The sequence below is a fragment of the Enoplosus armatus genome, chromosome 8 (assembly GCF_043641665.1).
Source record: "Enoplosus armatus isolate fEnoArm2 chromosome 8, fEnoArm2.hap1, whole genome shotgun sequence".
In the NCBI taxonomy this organism is placed as follows: Eukaryota; Metazoa; Chordata; class Actinopteri; order Centrarchiformes; family Enoplosidae; genus Enoplosus; species Enoplosus armatus.
The window spans coordinates 6,047,168-6,066,609 of NC_092187.1; the positions used below are offsets into that span (position 1 = coordinate 6,047,168).

Sequence of the window (19,442 nt, forward strand, 5' to 3'; positions counted from 1 at the left end):
GATGCTTTTGGTGAGTTTTAGTCGAGTTTGAATCAAGTGTCTTTTACAATTAGTTAACAAGGCGATTAAGCTCGTCTTCTTTTATTAGACTAAAGCTAGCAGAGCTTGTGAAACGTAGTGAACTCACCGCTTGCACATATTTCTCCCAGCTGACACTACGGGTGGGGAGAGTGGATCTACCGTTGGTCGCTTTGTAACGTTAGCTGATTAAGTAACTCGCAGTAGTAACGGCAAGCTAGTTTGTGTCACGGAGCCAGTGATCCAAATAAATACATGAACATTACAGATAGAAACGCTATTGTTAATATGATTGTAAATCACAGTAAATCCGTCTGGTTTAAGTCATGTCACTGTTTTGACCGATGCCCAGGATGCTCGCGAGAAACAGGATGCTGACTACCTTTCACTTAACGGTCACTGGTGTCATTAATAACAAGGTCTTTCTGAAAACTCCATATAGAACTTTTAACAATTATTTAATTCAAAATCTTTGAGTTTATGACTTTAACATGAGAGAAACGTTCAAGCATTTTATAAATGAAATTAAACACAGGAGTAAACAGATATTGATATTCAAATTCATGTTTTTTTAAGAATTTAAACACATGTAAATATGTAGGTGTCCCTCAATCACAACAATAACAAAAGGCAAAGTCTGATGACATCATGGGATCATGGGAGTTGCTGTCTTCATTGTTAAACAACCATTGGCGATGAAAATCTTGTGACTCAGGGAGAAATCATGTTCACGGACGAGGAAATGTATTAAAGGGCCACCAATTGTGCTCATTTCCAGCTCTATGTCTTTATTCTGGGACACCACTAAAGTTGCTTTGCATGATTCACAGATCAAATAAGTCCTTATTCGTCTTATGAATGAGCCCTGAGCACAGCGCACCGCTTCATACTCGAGCCGCTGTGGTGGACTGCATGACAGCCACTGTAACTTAGCTTGGAAAATAGAGATATGGGGCAGTGAATTTGATGAACTTACTGTTTATCAGACCACAATTGAGACAAGAAGTATGTTGGAAAAACGATAGATGTTGCTGGAGCTGAGTGTTTGTGGGGACTGGGCCTCACTGATTACTGTACAAAAACACACAACTTTATTCACTGATTTTGGTGAAACTCGATCATTCTATGGAGAAAACATTTTCTGGTTTTCCCTCTGATGTCCTCTGCTCTGCCTCAACTCTCTGTGATTTACGGAGTTTCCTGATGGACAGAAAGCTTTACAAAGTAACTGCTAACTGCTGCTAACTGTAGCTGCTGTTAGCTCAGTTCGCTCTGAGCACCAGGGGAGTGTTGGTGTTTACACTGCCAGCTGGGAGGAGGAGGATTTCAGGCCCGGGCTCCGAGAGTCAGATGGTTAGAGTCAGCTAACTAAGAGCATATACATATATATATATATATATATATATATATACACAGTGCTTAACAAATTTATCAGACCACCACCCAGTGTAAGGTGTTTGCCACCGCTGCCCTAAATTAACAGTATTGCTCATTACCAAAATATTTGATGTTTCTGTAATGGTTAATCCACAAGTATGTGATGATATATGATATCTTTAATGCTAAAATATAATTATTGTTGTTATCTATGAATTCTCAAATTTACTGTTTTACAAAAAAAGCAGGAAAAAATAGTAAAGCACATTATTATTTTTGGATTGAGATGCCAAATTACAGTTATTTACTTGCATTCCTGAACAGAAAAAAATGTTTTGTGGTTGCAAGAATGCAAGCTGTTATCAGGGCCAAAGGAGGTCATACAAAATATTAAGATTTTTGGTTAATATATGGGAATAAGGACTATTTAGTTTTTCCAGTTTGTTATTTGCCTTATAAATAACAATACAATTTTTAGTTTGAAACAAGTTTTTGACAGATTTCTAAAATATTTGTGTTTTCTCATTTTTATGACAGGTGGTCTAATAAATTTAAGCACTGTATCTATGGCTAAGAGGAATACTAGAATGCACAGCTAACTAGCGAACGGCAGCTACAATTAGCAGTAGTGAACGATTACTTAAGCAACAAGTAAAGCCATCTGTCATCTGTATCAAGAAACTACCTACTACCTCCCTACTTTCCTTTCTGTGAGTTTTGGCTCACAGGGATTACTTTTACATACGTTTTCCTCATTATTTGGTAACTTTGGTAACATATAATAGGAATATAAAAAAATTGTAACACTATGTATATGACAGAAAATAAGGAAAAGCATAAAAGGTCCTTAAAGTCTTTTACATTTATTCACATTTATTCACGTTATGTCATTTCATTCAAATGAAATAGCCACAAGAAACATTAGGTAAGGTAAAGTAACGTTATCCAATGTTGGCTCCCCCGTCATGTCGAAGTGTCCTTGAGCAAGACGCTGAACCCTAAGTTGCTCCTGATGGAGACCAGCACCTTGCATGGCAGCTCGGTCGCCATCGCTGTGTGAATGTGTGAGTGAATGGATGAATGAGACTGAGCTTTAAAGCGCTTTGGGAACCGTGAAAGTTGAAAAGCGCTATATAAGTGAAATCATTCATTTACCATTTGTGAGTTGTTTTGACCATGGATAACAGCACTGGGCTACAGTAGCTGTTTGTCAAGTCAACTTCAATCGTCGAGTACCCAACGCCAACGTTATCTGTGGTCAAAACAATCGTACTAAAAATATCTTTACGAGTGCGTTGAACGTTGTAACGTTACTGTACGCATTAGCTTGGTGGCTGGCATGAGCCACTTGTCATAGTAGCACATTGTGGAAAACTAAATAGATATTGGAATATCATATCAATAAACTAGAGGGGGTTAAGGGAATATGACGCCATTGACAGTGCACCGCTAACTTGAATAAAATTACGGATTTCTCTGGGTTTGAACATTGATGGAAACATTAGGGATAATGTAAGTACTCAACTCAACAAAATTTACAACACTTTTTAGATATTTAATGCAGAAATGTTACATATTGCACCTAAAAAGGTGTGTTTTGTGGTCCTCAACTGATCATTAATAAAAACATTCCTGCTGTGCTGTGTTGTGTTAGACCTTTCAATGGGTCTGGGATTAATAGCAGGTTTTGAATGTTGTTAGTGGGGCAGCCATTTTGTTCCCATTTGAACAGATTGAGATTTTGAAAGTAAACATTCAGAAAAAAAGAATGAAGGCGAAATGGAACCGGAACTCTCAAAATCAAAGCCAAATAGAATGCAGCCTTCAAGCTTCATCAAAGGAATAATTCCAATTTATGCGTGACATCATAGGCTACTTGTCAAGGCTATAAAAGGCAGCAGCTGTTCAGGCAGTCAGATCATTTCAAACCTTTCACCAGGTGACACATCCGTGAGACAGAGAAACGTTCAAGATAACAGAGACCACTGATACAGTCAACATCCGTTCATCAGACAAACTACAAGTGTAGACAACAGCATTACTTTGAGACTGATTCTACCAGCCAAAGAAAATGCAGCAAGCAAGGAACTCCAGACGCAACCAGAGGACCTTTAGACAGCAGGTCCCAGGAAGGACTCTGCAGAACACCTTGATGGAGCGCGATGCCCTTTGTCAACAAGTCAGGGAACTAAATGACCTGTTGGGTAGAGAGAGGGCCAACTTTTTGCGTGAGCAAGGCAGGAGAGTCCAACTTTGCCAAGAGCTGGAAGAAACAAAAAAACAGCTGATTAGGCAGAAAAGACTGAAGGAAATGTACATTAACAGGGGAAAAGAAACCAAAAGAGAACTACAGAGGTTCCAAAAATACAGCGATGGAGAAACTCTCAGCACTGCCAAGATTGCCGCTCAGGTCCACAATAATATCAAGCAGAAGAAGAAGAAACTCCTTCAAAAAGATTATGAGGAGCTGCAAGTGGCGCATATGATCAGATATGAGAAGTTCTCAGCTGAGCTCCAGGTGGAGAAGGAGAAGAGCAAGTTTCTCCAAGAAGAACTGGAGAGGATCAAAGTTTCACACCATGAGGTCTGCCAAAAGTATGAAGCTGAGGTCCTCACGGTCAGACAGCAGGCTGACAACCTTCTGCGTGAGCTTGAGACAGAGAAAAAGGCTCATGCAGAAAGGGTGAAGAAGGACCTGTATCTGGTCCAGTACTTGAGGGCTGAGCAGGTCTCCCTCCATCAAAAGATGGCAGAGGAGATGAAAATCCTGCAGAGAAACTCCCTTGAGAAGGAGAGGTTTTTAGGGAGAGAGCTGGAGGAGCTGAAAACCAAGCTCAACATTCAGACCTCACTCAACCTTGAGCTTTCCACTGAGCTCGAGAGAGAGGACTTTCAGCCTCCCCGAAGAAAGATCGCCAGGCGTGAGGATGAGCCCCGCAAGCAGGAGGAGTCCCGCCCTAGCGCACCAGCCCCAAAACTCCTGGAGGAGGCCAAAGTCTCAGAGGAGAAGCTCCCAGAGACAACAAAGCCCACTTCAGCCTGGAAAAGAGCCCTCCGCCGTCTGGGGTTGAAGAAACCACAGAAGAAGAAGGGTGTCCAAGTGAGGCACCTGAGCTGACTTCCCCTCCCTCACCCACAGCAAGCCAATAACAAGACATGACCAAAAAAACAAAAAAAAAAACAACAAAAGCAAAACAAAACAAACAACAACCCCCCCCCCCCCCGCAAAAAAAAAATCATATAGATATCATAACAAAAAATAAATATTTAAATTATAAATATAAAGAAGAAACCACAGAAGAAGAAGGGTGTCCAAGTGAGGCACCTGAGCTGACTTCCCCTCCCTCACCCACAGCAAGCCAATAACAAGACAAGACCAAGAAAAACAAACAAAAAAACAAAAAAACAACAACCCCCCCCCAAAAAAATCATATAAATATAACAAAAAAAAAATATTTAAATTATAAATATAATAATAAATTAATATAACTATTTAAATTATAAAAATAATAATAATATATATATATAATATTGAAATTGTAAATAAATAAAATCTTCAAAATTGAATTCCTGCATATGTTTTTTTTTGTCGTAGTTAGTAGTTGTACAGTCAAGTTTTTAAAGAACCTGTTGTCAGATTTTATTTCTCTTAAGGTGGGGGACACACATTACGACTGTTGAGCTGATTATGAATATGATTTGGGCGTGACGACAGATCGGACCACGTCATAACTTTTAATTTTTAAAATGTGTTTGGGGTTTAAGGTGTAAAACACCATTCTCAGGTTCAGTTACTAGTCCCAGTGTGCATGCCCAGTGGGTGCATTCAGCATATATGTGCATGTGTAGTGGGCATGTGTGTCAGCTATCAATGCATGAATTCAGATGCGACATCCACTGCTGTTTATAGTACGATGGATGATTCAGAGTCGTTGTTTGTGCCATACCTAACATACAGGGAAGTATTTTTGGAGGTTTTGGCACTTACAAATCAAGAGGGTACCAATAAAAACTGCCATGTTAACTGTCACAGCTCTTTTGTCTGTTCAGACATGCTGCCAATTACTTCTCTGTGATTCCACGTAACATGTCTGAACTTCAGTTCAGGCCACCATTGGAGCAATTTGGAGTTCAGTGTCTTGCCCAAGATCATTTCAGTATTCTCCTCTTGATGATGATGAACATAGTACATAAATATCACATGGGACTGGAAATTAGGATTATGCAACTGGATTTGTTGTTTAGTCAAATGCAATACTGTTATTGATTGATTATCAGTATTAAAATACAACAATTCTGAGTCCAGTTTGTCATTTGTTTTGACGACAACAGATACCACGCTTTTCAAAAAGCAAGTATACAACATCCTATTGTATTGTGTCATCACTTTTAATTAAAGAGATTATTTAAGATATAAACCTTATATCACAGTAAGATCATGCTATGTAGTAATGTGTGTGCATGATTTAATTCTACACACTGTCACAGTAAATCTCATTGGCTAACTCCACGAGCCACAGGTGTGGAGTTTTTACAATAGTATGCAAACGTGTGTAAATACACAGAGTGTTGGTGATGGTTGAGTTTGATAGAGAAAACAGCTCATGAAGTTTGAAAGATGTCAGGTCATTGAATGCATTTTGTGTGAAAGAAATGAAAAGTGTTCCTCAGTTTAGTCCACATTGACGTCAGCTGTGCTGCCTGTGTGAAGAGTTTTGAAAAAGTGAACTCATTATTGAGAAAAGCGTGTTACCAGTTGTGAAAATCAATTTATTTAAACAAGAGACAATAAAATGCCCTGCTTTATACTGTGCTAGTCACACAGTGAACACTACGTAAAAACATGCAAATGCGTGCAAATAAATGCCCCAGAACGACTAGACTGGAGAGACTCCATACAGCGGAAGTGATGTCTAAAATGCAGGAGAACTCTCTCTGCTACTCAATAGCAAATCACATGAATCCAGTCAGAAGTTTGCTCAGGATTACGATACCACCAGGAGACTCTGCCTCCACCTCACTCGCTCCGGAACCACTACTGAAAACACCGGCAGTCGTTTCATAGTCATGTGGCTCACCGGCAGACCCAGGAGACCGGAAGAGAGAGAGCAGGTGATTATCATCATTTTCATTTTCTGTCATATACAGTGTTACAATGTTGGATATTCCTATTGAACGTTACCAAAGTTGCCAAATAATGAGGGAAATGAAAAGTAATCCCTGCGAGCCAAAAGCTCAGTCTTCAGACGGCTCAGAACGCTCCATTCACTTTTTGTGTCTACTTCCGTGAGGCTAGATAGTCATCTGCTCAGGGCAGAGTTATTCGGCTGCTCTGCTCAGGACTTCTCTTTACTACTACTCAGGTTGTTCAGTATGTCTCACAGAAAGTGCTTTTTCTGTTGTGAAGGAAAGTAGGTAGGTAGTAGATAGTTTCTTGATGGACAGATGGCGTTACTTGTTGCTAAAGTAATCGTTAACTACTGTAAGAGTGAGATTGGATGATGGAAACATGGTTGTGCAAACATAAATATGGTGTATGCTTGTTGAATGTCTATGAGTTTGTTTGCACATGGTTGGTGTTTACAGTGGTGTTGTGTTGATGTTCTAGAGGCAGGTGTTTTTGACTGGGCGGCGCTGTTCGGGCAGCCAGTAGTTCTGGGGAGGGAGAAAAGGGGAGAAGAAGAAAAAGAGAGGAGGGTTCGCGGGGTTCGGTGTGGAGTGTAATGGCTTCATGTAACTGATCTGTGTTGTTGAGAGTTAACTTAAGAGGAAAACCCAGTTTCATTCCTTCTTACACACCCACATCGCTTACACTACTGCTAACTCTAGTTAGCTGTGCATCTAGCAGTCCTCTTAGCCATAGATATACATCTATATCTATGCTCTTAGTTAGCTGACTCTAACCATCTGACTCTCGGAGCCCAGGCCTGAAAACCTCCTCCTCCTCTCGGCGGTCCAAAGCAGAATAAGATGAATAAGGACTTATTTGATCTGTGGTGTCCCAGAATAAAGATATAGAGCTGGAAATGAGCATAATAATTCCTCTTTAATAACACATGTGATGTTCCTACTGTGACAAGTCAAAATGTCTGCTGTGAAAAAGGAGTATATCACACACAAAATACTCAATACATGTAAAAGTCCTGCATGAGATTGACCATCTGGTGACCTGGTGCAACAGCAACAACCTGGAGCTTAACGCTTCAAAGACAGTGGAGATGGTTGTTGACTTTAGGAAGAGTGCAGCCCCACCCGCCCCCATCACCCTGTGTGACTCTCCAGTGGACACTGTGGAGTCCTTCCGTTTCCTGGGCTCCATCATCAGCCGGGACCTCCGATCAAGGTCTCATCAAGAAAGCCCAACAGAGGATGTACTTCCTGAGGCAGCTGAGGAAGTTTAACCTGCCACAAACAATGCTGGTTCACTTCTACACTGCCATCATACAGTCCATCCTCACCTCCTCCATCACCGTCTGGTACGCTGCTGCCTCCACCAAGGACAGGTGCAGACTGCAGCGTATCATCCGCTCTGCAGAGAGGGTGATCGGCTGCAACCTCCCATCTCTTCAGGACCTGTACTCCTCCAGGACCCTGAGGAGAGCAGGGAAGATCGCTGCCGACCCCTCCCACCCCGGACACCATCTGTTTGACCCCCTCCCCTCTGGCAGGAGGCTGCGGTCCATCAGGACCAAAACCTCCCGCCACAAAAACAGTTTCTTCCCCTCTGCAGTCAACCTGACGAACTTACATTGACACCCCCACCCAGAACACAAACACTACTTATACGTTATATTAACGTACATCACCCCTGTTCCCCCTGCGTTACATTAACGCACCCACCCCCTACTGGACACTTTACCTGGACACTGTACTTTATTCTGGTCACTGGTTGTTATTTATCTTATCTTATTTTTATTTTTATTCTCAGTCTTATTTCAGCTTTTATATTCTACTTATTGTTATCAAAACAACAGCACCTTCAGACCACGGCAAATTCCTTGTAATGTATGTTACTTGGCAATAAACAGTTTCTGATTCTGATTCTGATGTAAAACTACACTTCCCAGGAATCCCTCGAAACTTGTCAACTGCCATTAAATGAATTTTCACAACAATATTTGTACATAAATTTTCTATATCAACCCTTTCATATCACAACAAATGCACGCTGAATCAAAAAGAATGCGCTAATGAATATAAAGTATATTTTTCTCGAGCAACCGTCGTCCTTATTACGAAGCGGAAATGACTTCAACTTCCTTTCCTCCATTCGGTGAGTACGTGGTGGGAGCGCATTTTCTTCGGGTCTCTATAAAATGGGCACATTTAAAGGTCTTTTTCAGAAATCTTAGCCCCGATTTAACTACATAACATTTTTATATTTTTTAATTTACAGATTGCAACCATGGGCCGTCGACCAGCCCGCTGGTAAGTTCTCTCCCGACATCTTTCTGAACAGGGCCAGTTAACCATTGGTCCCAGTCAGGGGAAAATGGCAGCGGCTCCGGCTCGCACCATGTGCACTGTGCTGGCGACCCGGCAGGCCTTCAGTCACACTGCTGTCTCAAAGTGGTATCAGAACACAGTCCTTTGTCCCGTAGATGGTACTTACTTCAGTTAATGCCTGTCCGTATCCAGAAGGTCATAATGTCATTTCTCTCGTACAAATCGCTTGTTGAGAGCGACTTTAACGAACGTCAGCTAGCGCTAGCACACGAATCACTTAAGGTTTCTGTGACGGTTTCGAACTTGTGGTCAGTCACCTTAAACATCAGAAAGGGGGTCTCTGAAATCCCTTTCAGGGTTTCTTATTTTTGTTTTGGTCTGAAAAACAGTGCCTCTACCAAAACACATTGGTAGTTTTAGAACTGTAATGGCATTTGTTGACACTAAGAAATATATGCATTATTGCAGCAGTAAAAGTGACTCAATGAGTTGTATGGGTGAATATTTACATTTAACACTTTGTCTCCCACAGCTACCGTTATTGCAAGAACAAGCCCTACCCCAAGTCCCGCTTCTGCAGGGGTGTGCCTGGTAAGAGGTTTTTATACTCAATCAATATCCTGAAAATGTAGGAAGTCGGATAGACCGGGCAGTGAGACAGCCAGTTTGGCAGTAAAGTAACTAAACTAGTAATAAATGTTCGAAGTCTTGTTTGACATTGCAACTGCCTCTTTGGGCCTTAGATTTAGTGTACAGTGCCATTTTGACTTCAAAGTAATTGCCACAATAGGCTGGTATTTATCATCTGCAGCTTATTAAGCCGACTAGTCTCGCTGCAGTGCGGTTCTGGTGTGCAAGGGCTGCAGACAGTGACTCTTTGGTTGTGTATGTCCTCAGCTGGGAGGTGCTGAGTGCTTTAAGGGACCACTGAGACAAAATATGTATATCGGTTGGATGATAATTGATGATCTGCTGCCTCCCCCTCTGTGTGGTGTTGGTCTGTCTCCAATTCAACTCAATGTTGAAATGGACATTTAAGAGATAATCCATCAGAATTTTCTTAAATGTGACTGATTGCATGATAGTTTTGTGTATTGTGAAATCTGTATGTTTGCTGTTTCCTGAAGGCCAATTCACCAATGGTTTAATTTTTCTTCCATGTTCTCTCCTTGTTCATTTCTTTGTTCCCATTGCATGTAGATCCCAAGATCAGGATCTTCGACTTGGGCAGGAAGAAGGCCAAGGTAGATGAGTTCCCCCTGTGCGGCCACATGGTCTCTGATGAGTACGAGCAGCTGTCTTCAGAAGGTGAGGAATCCTGAGCAGACGCGTAGATGTACAAATGACCTGAAACCTGTAATTGAGGGTTTTTCTGCCTGGGAACTGAGAAATTTGGAGACACTTGGTCAAAATTTTTTTTTATCAAAACATATTGATAACAATTTTCAATTTTCTGTGTTGCGACAGTCCACTGTTTTTCTTAAGGAATAATTGTAATGAAAGCTCTCAGATGTGTCAATATGAGAAAAGCACTGAAATCTCATTTCACTGCTCACTTAAGTTGTATGTGCCTATGCTTTGGGAATATGCGATGTATTTTATAGTGTTGTATATGCAGACATTGAAGAGTTAGGTTTATACAGGGCTTTCTGTTGTGCATGTGCACCTGTATTTGTAGGTATTCATGTAAAAATGCTCTTTATACCATTCCTGCTTTAGGTTTTAAGTTACTAGTTTATTGCTATGTAAGAGTGTTTGACGGTTACAAACTTGTGGTCAGTCACCTTAAACATCAGAAAGCGACTTGTAGAATAAGGTCGTGTCTGTTGGGGTTTTTTTGGTCTGAAAAAGTTCCTCTACATTTTCCTTAACATTGTAGTTGTAGATTAAACATACAGCTTTTGTGTGATTACTGAACTATAATGTTGACATTAAGGCCCATAGGCAGCCTGAGAATGGATTCACTACCCAGAGCAGTATCAATGTTAGATAAGCAGATAAGGTGGGCAGATAAAAACTCAATGAAGAAATAATCCCTAAAACACAAACAAGTACAAAGGAAGTGCACACATACAAAAACAAATTGTCCACTAATGCTGGAATTGTCCTTTAGATACTCAAGTTCAGGCACTAATGTAAGTTCTGATTCATCCACCCTCCCCTGACTCCTGTGTAGCTCTGGAGGCTGCCCGTATCTGCGCTAACAAGTACATGGTGAAGACCTGCGGTAAGGATGGTTTCCACATCCGCATGCGCCTGCATCCCTTCCACGTCATCCGCATCAACAAAATGTTGTCCTGCGCTGGAGCTGATAGGTGAGAATCTGTCGTTGTTGTTTAGAAGGTTGCTTCAGGTCCTGATGGTCAAACAAAAAGATCGTGACGAAGAAGTGTTTCTCTGAGCTCTTTAAATGCCTGTAGTCTTTTTGTTCCTGAATATTTTTTTTAGCCAAATCCAGATGATTTGAATGCCATCAGAGTATTGATCATATTTGCTCCTGTCTCATCTTCTGCTTCTCAGGCTCCAGACTGGAATGCGTGGTGCTTTTGGTAAACCCCAGGGCACCGTGGCCCGTGTGCACATTGGTCAGGTGATCATGTCGGTGCGTACCAAGGCCCAGAACAAGGAGCACGTGGTCGAGGCTCTGCGCAGAGCCAAGTTCAAGTTCCCTGGACGCCAGAAGGTAAATGGGCATGTCACCTGTCTAAACACTAAAACCTTGTGGTTATAATTTTATTTTGGCCAATTGTGTTTAACAGATGTAATGTTAACTCAGTTGACATCTTCCCCTTCATGTATTTGATATTCTGACGCTGTCATGGCACAGCTCTGCAGCTTATTAAGCCGACTGGTTTCGCTGCTGTGCGGTTCTGGTGTGCAAAGGTTGCAGACAGTGACTCTTTGGTTGTGTATGTCCTCAGCTGGGAGGTGCTGAGTGCTTTAAGGGACCACTGAGACAAAGTGCTTAACAAGGCCCATTCACAGGCTTTTACTTTCATTCTGTTGTCTTTGTAACATCATGTCATGCTTTTTGGCCTGTAATTATGCTTATAGACTTCTGTCTTTGTTCTTACTTTCAGATCCATATTTCCAAGAAGTATGGCTTCACAAAGTTCAATGCCTGCGACTTTGATGACATGATGGCTGAGAAGCGTCTGATTTCAGACGGCTGTGGGGTGAAATACATCCCCAGCAGAGGCCCTCTGTCCCGCTGGAAGTCCCTGCACGCCAATTAGAGCTGCTGCAGGCTTTCATATCAAACAAATAAAAAAGGTCTTTGACCTACAAAAATGATTGTGGTGATGCCTTTTGATTTCGAGTAATTTCACAGGATTCCTACTTTAGGCAAACTGTATCCACACGTGGTCTGTGTAGTACAGGTAATGTTTAGACAGTAGTGGGAAATATTGGAGCTGAACAACTTGTATAGTTAATTGTTTTTCATGGCATTTCTGATGGTATAGTACACTTGCGGGTTTGATCCCAAATCATTACATGAAATTGCACATCAAATCTTCATGTGCTGAAATGTCAGCCTTTGTCATGTGAGGGTTTTAAATGGAAGGTATCATTTGTGCACTCAAGTAAGCAAATTGATTTTAATTGGAGAAAATGACCATGGAGGAGAAAGTCTGAACTCGTCGGTGCACAACACTGCAGAACTTTTAACTGTATCCAATGGGTGAGTTGTTCATTCTCCAGCTGCTGCTTAAGTCAGTTTTCTGTTTAAGGGAACAAATTTGTCTCAAATTTATTGAAAAGTAACAATTGGGGGGAAAAAAATTAAACATTTCCAATTCTTAAAGCCCCTGAAAATGTGGTTTTAAATTGCATGTATTCCTCATTAAATGTAGGTGACCTAAATGAGCAGTCTTAAAAAAAAAAACATCCTTGGGTGGTGGTGAGATTAAAGCGCTCATGAACACTGCTAATCTGCTTCATCAGGACTATATATATGACCAACATTTGATGGACACACAATGCACAAACTATTTCCTTTGGAGCAACCCTAACCCCTAGTCTCTGGTGGCCAGTTCCAAAAATGCTGAAACCTACATTTCCCATAATGTTAATTTTACTTGTATAACCCATTAATTTGCCTCAGGGGGCTTTACAATCTGTACAGCATATGTCCTGTTATTCAGATGAGGACAAACTCCAAAAAAAGCATTAAACTGGGGGAAAAATGGAAGAACCCTCAGGTAGACAGGACATTGATGTGTGTACAGAATAGAGCAATATAGTAAAATTAAAGTATTGTCAATTGGGATGACATAATTATAGATTGTAAACATAAAAAATACGGATCCTGACTTGGAAGACAATTTGCATGTAATCTACATTGTGATGCTTCTATAGAGCACACTGAAGCTCCTTTTGTTGGGTGCTGATTGCTGTCTTCCCCGTTTGTTAGCAGCCAGACAAGCCTTTTACAAATGTTTCTGGCGTATCCAGAAAAGCCTGTTGGGTTTGTGGAAAGTTATGTTTGACCTGATTGTCGCACAAATACTTGTAATACAGTAAGCAGCGATAGATGTCTTCACACTGTAAATGAGATCTGTGTGACAATCAAATCTTGATCTAATGATAATGGAGGTTCTTCAAAACATATTGACAGACCTTTATTGTGAAAGCGCAACGTAACATAAAGGTGGTATGTTAGAAAATATAAAAGTCTTACATTTAAGTTTATTGAAAGTCGGTGTTAAAGGGCTTTCGACACACTGGTCAGTGGAGCAGTTTTCTTTAAGTTTTATTTTTGATGTGAATGGCATACAGCTCATAACTCTATAATAAGATCTTAGCCACAGCTGTTATTGGCCAAATCTAATTACAACAATATATGTTGATGTATGATTACCATAAACAATGGATGCCAACTTCAAAAAGAACTGCTTAGATATATATATATATATATATATATATATATATATATATATATATATTTTATCTCCACTTTCGTGCTCATCTTTAACACAGCAAGAGACTTCTTGTTGGACATGACTAGGTTTAACAGTGAGAGCTCTTCAGAGGACAGACGAGGTGTGGTCTACTGTGCTGCCGAAGTGTGCAGCAGATTAGAGAGGGAGATAATAAAAAGCTATTCCTTACTATAGGCCTACCTGTCCTGTCCACACCCAGTCGTCACTATGTATGAAAGCAAACTGTTCTGGAGCATTCAGCCGGTGGTTGCTGGTGTCCAGCTCGGGAACTCCCTCTTCTTGGCGGCTCTGCCGATGGTGGTGAAGGAACGATGCATCAACGCTACCAGAGACTCGTCTCTGAATTCCACATCGGCGGACAGCTGGCAGAGCACCATGTCCAGCTTCTACATGACTTACAAGATCCTGAGCCAACTGATGCCCATCTTCCCAGGCCTGTTTCTAGCATGGCTGGGGGACCGGGGCTGGAGGAAAACCCCCATCGTGGTGCCACTGATGGGCTTCATCCTGTCCAGACTTTTGGTACTGCTGATGTTGATGCTGGACTGGCCTCTGGAGGTCTTGTGGGTGGAGGTAACCCTCTCTGGACTATGTGGCAGCTTCATTGTATTCTGGGGTGGCACCATGACACTGCTGTCTCTGAGCTCTGCTGATCAGGACCGGTCCAAACTCATGATGAGAGCTGAACTGACCAATGGGATTGCAGGCGTGTTGGGCTGTGTGGCATCTGGACACTTGTTTGATCTCACTGCTGCCGGCTTGAGACCAGGAGTCATGACTATGTTGGTGTGTTTACTGCTGTATGCAATCTGTGTGCTCTACATGCTTTCCTTCCTACAGGTGAGTGTCTGTGTGTGTCAAGTGTTGTCTGTTGATTTGATCATAACCCAGAAATTCATTCATATCAAGTTGAAATTTTAAATTGACGCGAAACAAGGATCTCAGACTCTTGCCGCCGTCATACTGCTCCACATGCTTAATAGACTAATGCCACTGGAGAACTGCAGCCTTCTCACTGTAGATCAGACAGGAAGCAGTCCCATAAAACTGTGAGATCAAGAGCCCGTTTTTACACTTCAGATCTGCAGCCTTGCTAGAACATTGAATGATTGCTACAAAATAAAAGACTGAAAACTGTAAGAAAATGTAAAATAAGCTGCATGTAACAGTATATTTTAACCATGTAGTGGGCATTATGAAATTCTCTCACAGGCTGGATCTGGCCCCAGGACTGGTAGTCCGAGACCCCTGGTATAATAATACAAAATGTGTATCTATATGTTTGATGACCTGAATATTTTTCAGATTTGGCCCCATCAGAAGTCATCTGCTGCAGGTGCTTAATAGCACCAATACATAGGATAGTTTTCTCTTGTACAAACATGTTTTCTAACTGAATAGATGTACTGTGTATTTTGACAGGTGTTTCCCATCCAATTTGATAATTCAGTTTTCCAAAGAAATGCAAGGCTTGATCGTTATGGATGATTGAATGAAACAATTCTTGCTTCTCTTACAACCGTGACACAGGATCACTGGAACTACCTTTACCACCTTTACACTGTGAGATCAGCCATTTCCATCCAAACATGAACTGGGTAGAAACAGTATACCAAACCTCTGTGCAATTATTGGATAAATTCCTGATGCCACCTGGCTGCAGATCTGCACCAACAACTATATTATTTGTTTCTTGGATTAACTTTCCTTCTAAATTTGAAATCAGTTTAACAGCTTTTTGTGATATCTTGCTAACTTACAAACAAATACAAAAAAGGAAAGAAGATAACCAGCATGGCAGAGCTAAGACGTCAGGACATCACAAAACCTTGAATGGATAAAGACAGACTGAACAGTAAAGAGGCTGATACTGTATTTCCATGTAGGTACAAACATCCAGTGATTGTGAGAACCAGAAGGAGCTCGATACCAAAGCGACGTCTGACCACCGCAGACAGGTACTGAACATCGCACTGCTGTGGGTGGCAGGAGTCCTTTACGATGCAGCCGTTTCTGCAGCTAAACACATCCTGGTCTTATTTGAGTTGATGGAGCCTCTCCACTGGAGTGTGGCACAGGTGAGAAAGTAGTCAAAATATTAATTTTTCCCTGTGTGTGTCTAATGATTTGCTCTTCTCTTGCTTCTGTGGTTTGTTAGAGAAACTGAATCATTAATGTTTTTGTATCTTTATTTGAAAATGACCTTTGTCATAGTCCATCATCACCAGGGCTAAACAGGATTATAGAAATACTGGTGTCATGAGTCCAGGACCTGAAGCACACTGCTGATCAAGATATCTCGGCCTGTGCGGCTTCGATTTTCACCAGTATATGTCTCTCGCAAGCGGCCAACTGTATAAGAGTGCAATGCTAAATTGCTGGAGAACTTGATGACATATGAGAATTTTCTGAACCCAATGTATGTTGATACTTGTTTTTCATATTTTCGTATATTTTATCACAGCAAAATATAAGATGAGATCAAATGAAAAGTCTGAATGAAGTGATTACACACAATGACACAGGAAGTAAATGACTGCTGGACTCATTTGAGAAGAGTGAAATAAGAAAATGTGAATATGCTTGATATTCAGCTTAATGATGGTAGTGTGATCAGCATAATTGAACTCTTGATTGGATTCAAGATTCAATGCTGATTGTAGTTCTGACCCATGTGAACTCTCCAGGTGGGCTATGGGAATGCCTCTGGCTTCCTTGTGATCCTTTCCAGCGTCCTGAGTGCCACGGTCATGTCACGGTGGGTCAGTGATCTCACCCTGATCACCATGGGAATGCTGTCCTACGCAGCCGGCATATTCCTCATGGCTTTTGTCACCACCCCGTACATGTTCTACATCGGTAAGACATTTAGGCTCTGCAGTTCCCCTCAGCTCCCCCGCTCTACGCAGCGTTTTAACATCTTTCTGCTCATGGTTTTGGTTTTAAAGCCCACAACTTTGCTGTTTTGGTTCAGTCTCAGCGCTCTCATCAACCTTGTTTCCAGCAGCAGCATGCAGATGTTTTCAGTGAAAAAGTTCTGATAAAGCCACTGTACACTACCTGCCCAGCACCAAACAGTAGACAGACACAGTTAGAGACTCGCTGGCGAACATAGTGGAGCATTCAGTAGCTAAAGAGCCAGATATTTCCCTCAGAAGTCAGTGGAGACCACCGTTAAAAGGAGAGTGAGTATTGGACTTGCATTCATCAGGTGGACACAAACGTGACTCCAAACGCTAATGTTGCTCAGTTTCAGCTGGATGTGTAAATAGGAAACTGCATGCTAACAACTTCATAAGGTGATAATGTGTCTTACAAAGTATTCACTATCAAACAACAAATAGGTCTAGAAATACAAGGTATATTACTCGCTTTTAACTGCATTTATTTTAGCCTTTGGGACTAGCTGCAATTTTGTGTCACACAAATCAGTGGACACCTTGTTGGATTCTAAGACATGACACTATTTATTTTTATTCCTTTACTATTTATTTATTCTGCACACGCGACATCTATTTCCTGCCCGTCCGCTCTGGTAGAGGGATCCCTCCTCTGTTGCTCCTCCTGAGGTTTCTTCCAATTTTTTCCCTGTTAAAGGTTTTGTTTTTTTGGCTTTTCCTCATCTGAATCGAGGGTCTAAGGACAGAGGGTACTGTATGCTGTACAGATTGTAAAGCCCCCTGAGGCAAATTTGTGATATTGGACTATATATATATAAAATTTGCCTTGACTTTATTCTCCTCAGCCCGTACCCTGACACTGATGTGTGTGATGCCCACACCAATCATCCGATCTCTGTTGTCCCAGCAAGTGCATGGCTCTTCGTACTGTAAGAGCACATAAGTCCCTTTTTATTATGAGTCAGTAGTTACAGTATGTGTGCTCTGTCAGTGCAGTGTGGAAGTTAAGTGTTGTCATCTCCAGGTATCGTCCTCACCTCACTGCAGCTGTCTTTGAAAGTTTCGGGTGTGGTCTACAACCCGCTCTACATCAAGATTTACCAGAATACTCTGAACTGGTTTCCTGGCTTTGTCTTTATCATATCCAGCATCATCACCTTTGTGGCTATCATACTCATAAGGTACATCCAGTAATCATCTGACAATAGCAGACTTCACGTGAGATGAATTGGTACAGCTGTTCACATCTATGACATTATTAAAGGACATGTTACTGTTTTTCTTGTCTCCTCTCCGCGTCCATCTACCTTTGCAGAATACTTGATAGAGTACTGGCTGTAAGGAGCACCTACCAGCAGGTCCATGAAGACGAGGACGCTGATGAAGATGACCTCTGGCCCCTGACAAATGACTGTAGTGACGACATTAATCATTTTGATGAGTAGTTCAAAGTGTCACTGTCCTGTTTTCAACACTGACAAACAAAAGAGTAAAGGAGGAGAGCTGTGTTTGAAAGGTATTGACTCATTGATATTCTTTGACATGAACAGTAGGTAAAATGCTGAAAAACAAGTTTGTGCTCACCTCAACAGTTCAGCTCTCCGCTGGAAGGAGTTGCTGGTTCAGTGACAAAAAACTTCTAACATCTAACCTGCGATCAACTGTGTTTACTGGGAAGCACAACCAAGCAGGGGGACTGCTGCCAGGACTCAAACTATACTAGTATTTGTGTTGGTGGATGGATGCTTCTTGTGCCACTGTGCTGACTAAACTTAATTCTGAAGCATTAAGAGGAGCAGGGAGACACACCTGGTGGATGATGGTTCATCTTAAGCTAGAGGAATAAAAAATAAACAAAATAAGCCTCCTGGTACTTTAATTAAAAATGAAAGAACAACTATAACAACCATAATATTCCAAAACAGCCTCTCCAGTCTGCTTGATCGTCGCCTTAGCGCCCTCTGCTGGTGTGTTTTGAGGGACATTTGACTGATTTTCATGTAAAAAAGCTTGACCTATGTTTGAATGTTGAGGGATTTAATGTTTTTGTGGAGAACACTGAATAATGACTTTTGACTTCACGGGAACTTTAAGAGAATTGTATAGAAATGATTTTGAAACTGATGACATGTCACATTACTTCAGTTTGGAGTCTCAGAGACTTCCTGTGTGGCATATGTAACATACAAAACATGAAAAATATTGATATTTAGTGTAATAACAAAGCTTTTTATATTTTCATGTGTCCAAACTCTAGGCAATAAAACAGAACAAAAAACATTTTTCTGCTTAAAACTCTCAGTTTAATTCTAAAATTCAGCGACACTGGATCTGGTCTGATTCAGTTCCTCCTGCAGTAAAAGGAAACATATCAATAAGAGGTTATATTTAGAGACACTCCACCCTGTTTCTCTTCTAACACCCCACCCCAACTACAAACCCTCCTCGCCTTTTCTTCACACCCATTTTTTCCAGAACTGCACAGTAGGTGGAGAGATGACACTACACACCCCTAACTGCATTGGCTTGTTTTTAGAAACGGACAGTTTTCCACCAGCTTTGACTCACTGAATGTAACATGTGCTTTTAATTGTGATCCCGGTCAAAAGTGTGCGTGTGTGTGACTGTGAGAGAGAGAAAATGGGGAAATGCAATTTAGTGTCACACTGAAGTGAGAGAACTGAAAACAAACAAACAAAATGTGGTAAAATATTTGTACAAACTGCTGCATTGGATTAAGAGTTTATTTACAACGACA

The 19,442-nt window shown here is 41.2% G+C and overlaps 3 protein-coding genes and 2 non-coding genes across 6 annotated transcripts; all 5 read left to right on the forward strand.

Annotated features, from left to right (window-relative positions):
• The first annotated feature begins 3,466 nt into the window (after positions 1-3,466).
• Positions 3,467-4,513, forward strand: LOC139288465 (trichohyalin-like). The gene has a single exon (XM_070909766.1). The coding sequence runs from the start codon at positions 3,467-3,469 to the stop codon at positions 4,511-4,513; it is 1,047 nt and encodes a 348-aa protein (XP_070765867.1).
• A 4,189-nt stretch (positions 4,514-8,702) lies between these two features.
• Positions 8,703-12,135, forward strand: rpl10 (ribosomal protein L10). Of its 2 annotated transcripts, XM_070910195.1 has the most exons (6): positions 8,703-8,823; positions 9,374-9,432; positions 10,042-10,149; positions 11,018-11,156; positions 11,362-11,524; positions 11,922-12,135. In XM_070910195.1, exons 1-6 carry the CDS (start codon positions 8,801-8,803, stop codon positions 12,075-12,077), a joined length of 648 nt encoding a protein of 215 aa, XP_070766296.1. In that variant the 5' UTR covers positions 8,703-8,800; the 3' UTR covers positions 12,078-12,135. The 2 variants fall into 2 exon arrangements, with proteins under 2 accessions (XP_070766296.1, XP_070766297.1); XM_070910196.1 differs by lacking the exon at positions 10,042-10,149.
• LOC139289600 (small nucleolar RNA SNORA70) lies at positions 9,647-9,779 on the forward strand. Its single transcript, XR_011597469.1, has one exon. It is a non-coding gene; the product is annotated as a small nucleolar RNA SNORA70 (small nucleolar RNA).
• LOC139289601 (small nucleolar RNA SNORA70) lies at positions 11,671-11,803 on the forward strand. Its single transcript, XR_011597470.1, has one exon. It is a non-coding gene; the product is annotated as a small nucleolar RNA SNORA70 (small nucleolar RNA).
• Positions 12,136-13,991: 1,856 nt separating the features above from the next.
• On the forward strand, positions 13,992-18,178 carry LOC139288466 (solute carrier family 46 member 2-like). The gene is made up of 6 exons (XM_070909767.1): positions 13,992-14,624; positions 15,671-15,862; positions 16,472-16,643; positions 17,530-17,613; positions 17,709-17,865; positions 18,000-18,178. Exons 1-6 carry the CDS (start codon positions 13,992-13,994, stop codon positions 18,127-18,129), a joined length of 1,368 nt encoding a protein of 455 aa, XP_070765868.1. The 3' UTR covers positions 18,130-18,178.
• The last annotated feature ends 1,264 nt before the right edge of the window (positions 18,179-19,442 follow it).

Coding starts and splice junctions, on each gene's coding strand:
- LOC139288465 (XM_070909766.1), top strand. CDS start 3,467: ATGCAGCAAGCAAGGAACTCCAGACGCAACCAGAGGACCTTTAGACAG.
- rpl10 (XM_070910195.1), top strand. CDS start 8,801: ATGGGCCGTCGACCAGCCCGCTG. Junction 10,150..11,017: donor CGAGCAGCTGTCTTCAGAAG/GTGAGGAATCCT, acceptor ACTCCTGTGTAG/CTCTGGAGGCTGCCCGTATC. Junction 11,525..11,921: donor AGTTCCCTGGACGCCAGAAG/GTAAATGGGCAT, acceptor TCTTACTTTCAG/ATCCATATTTCCAAGAAGTA.
- LOC139288466 (XM_070909767.1), top strand. CDS start 13,992: ATGTATGAAAGCAAACTGTTCTGGAGCATTCAGCCGGTGGTTGCTGGT. Junction 17,614..17,708: donor AGTGCATGGCTCTTCGTACT/GTAAGAGCACAT, acceptor TGTCATCTCCAG/GTATCGTCCTCACCTCACTG. Junction 17,866..17,999: donor GTGGCTATCATACTCATAAG/GTACATCCAGTA, acceptor CTACCTTTGCAG/AATACTTGATAGAGTACTGG.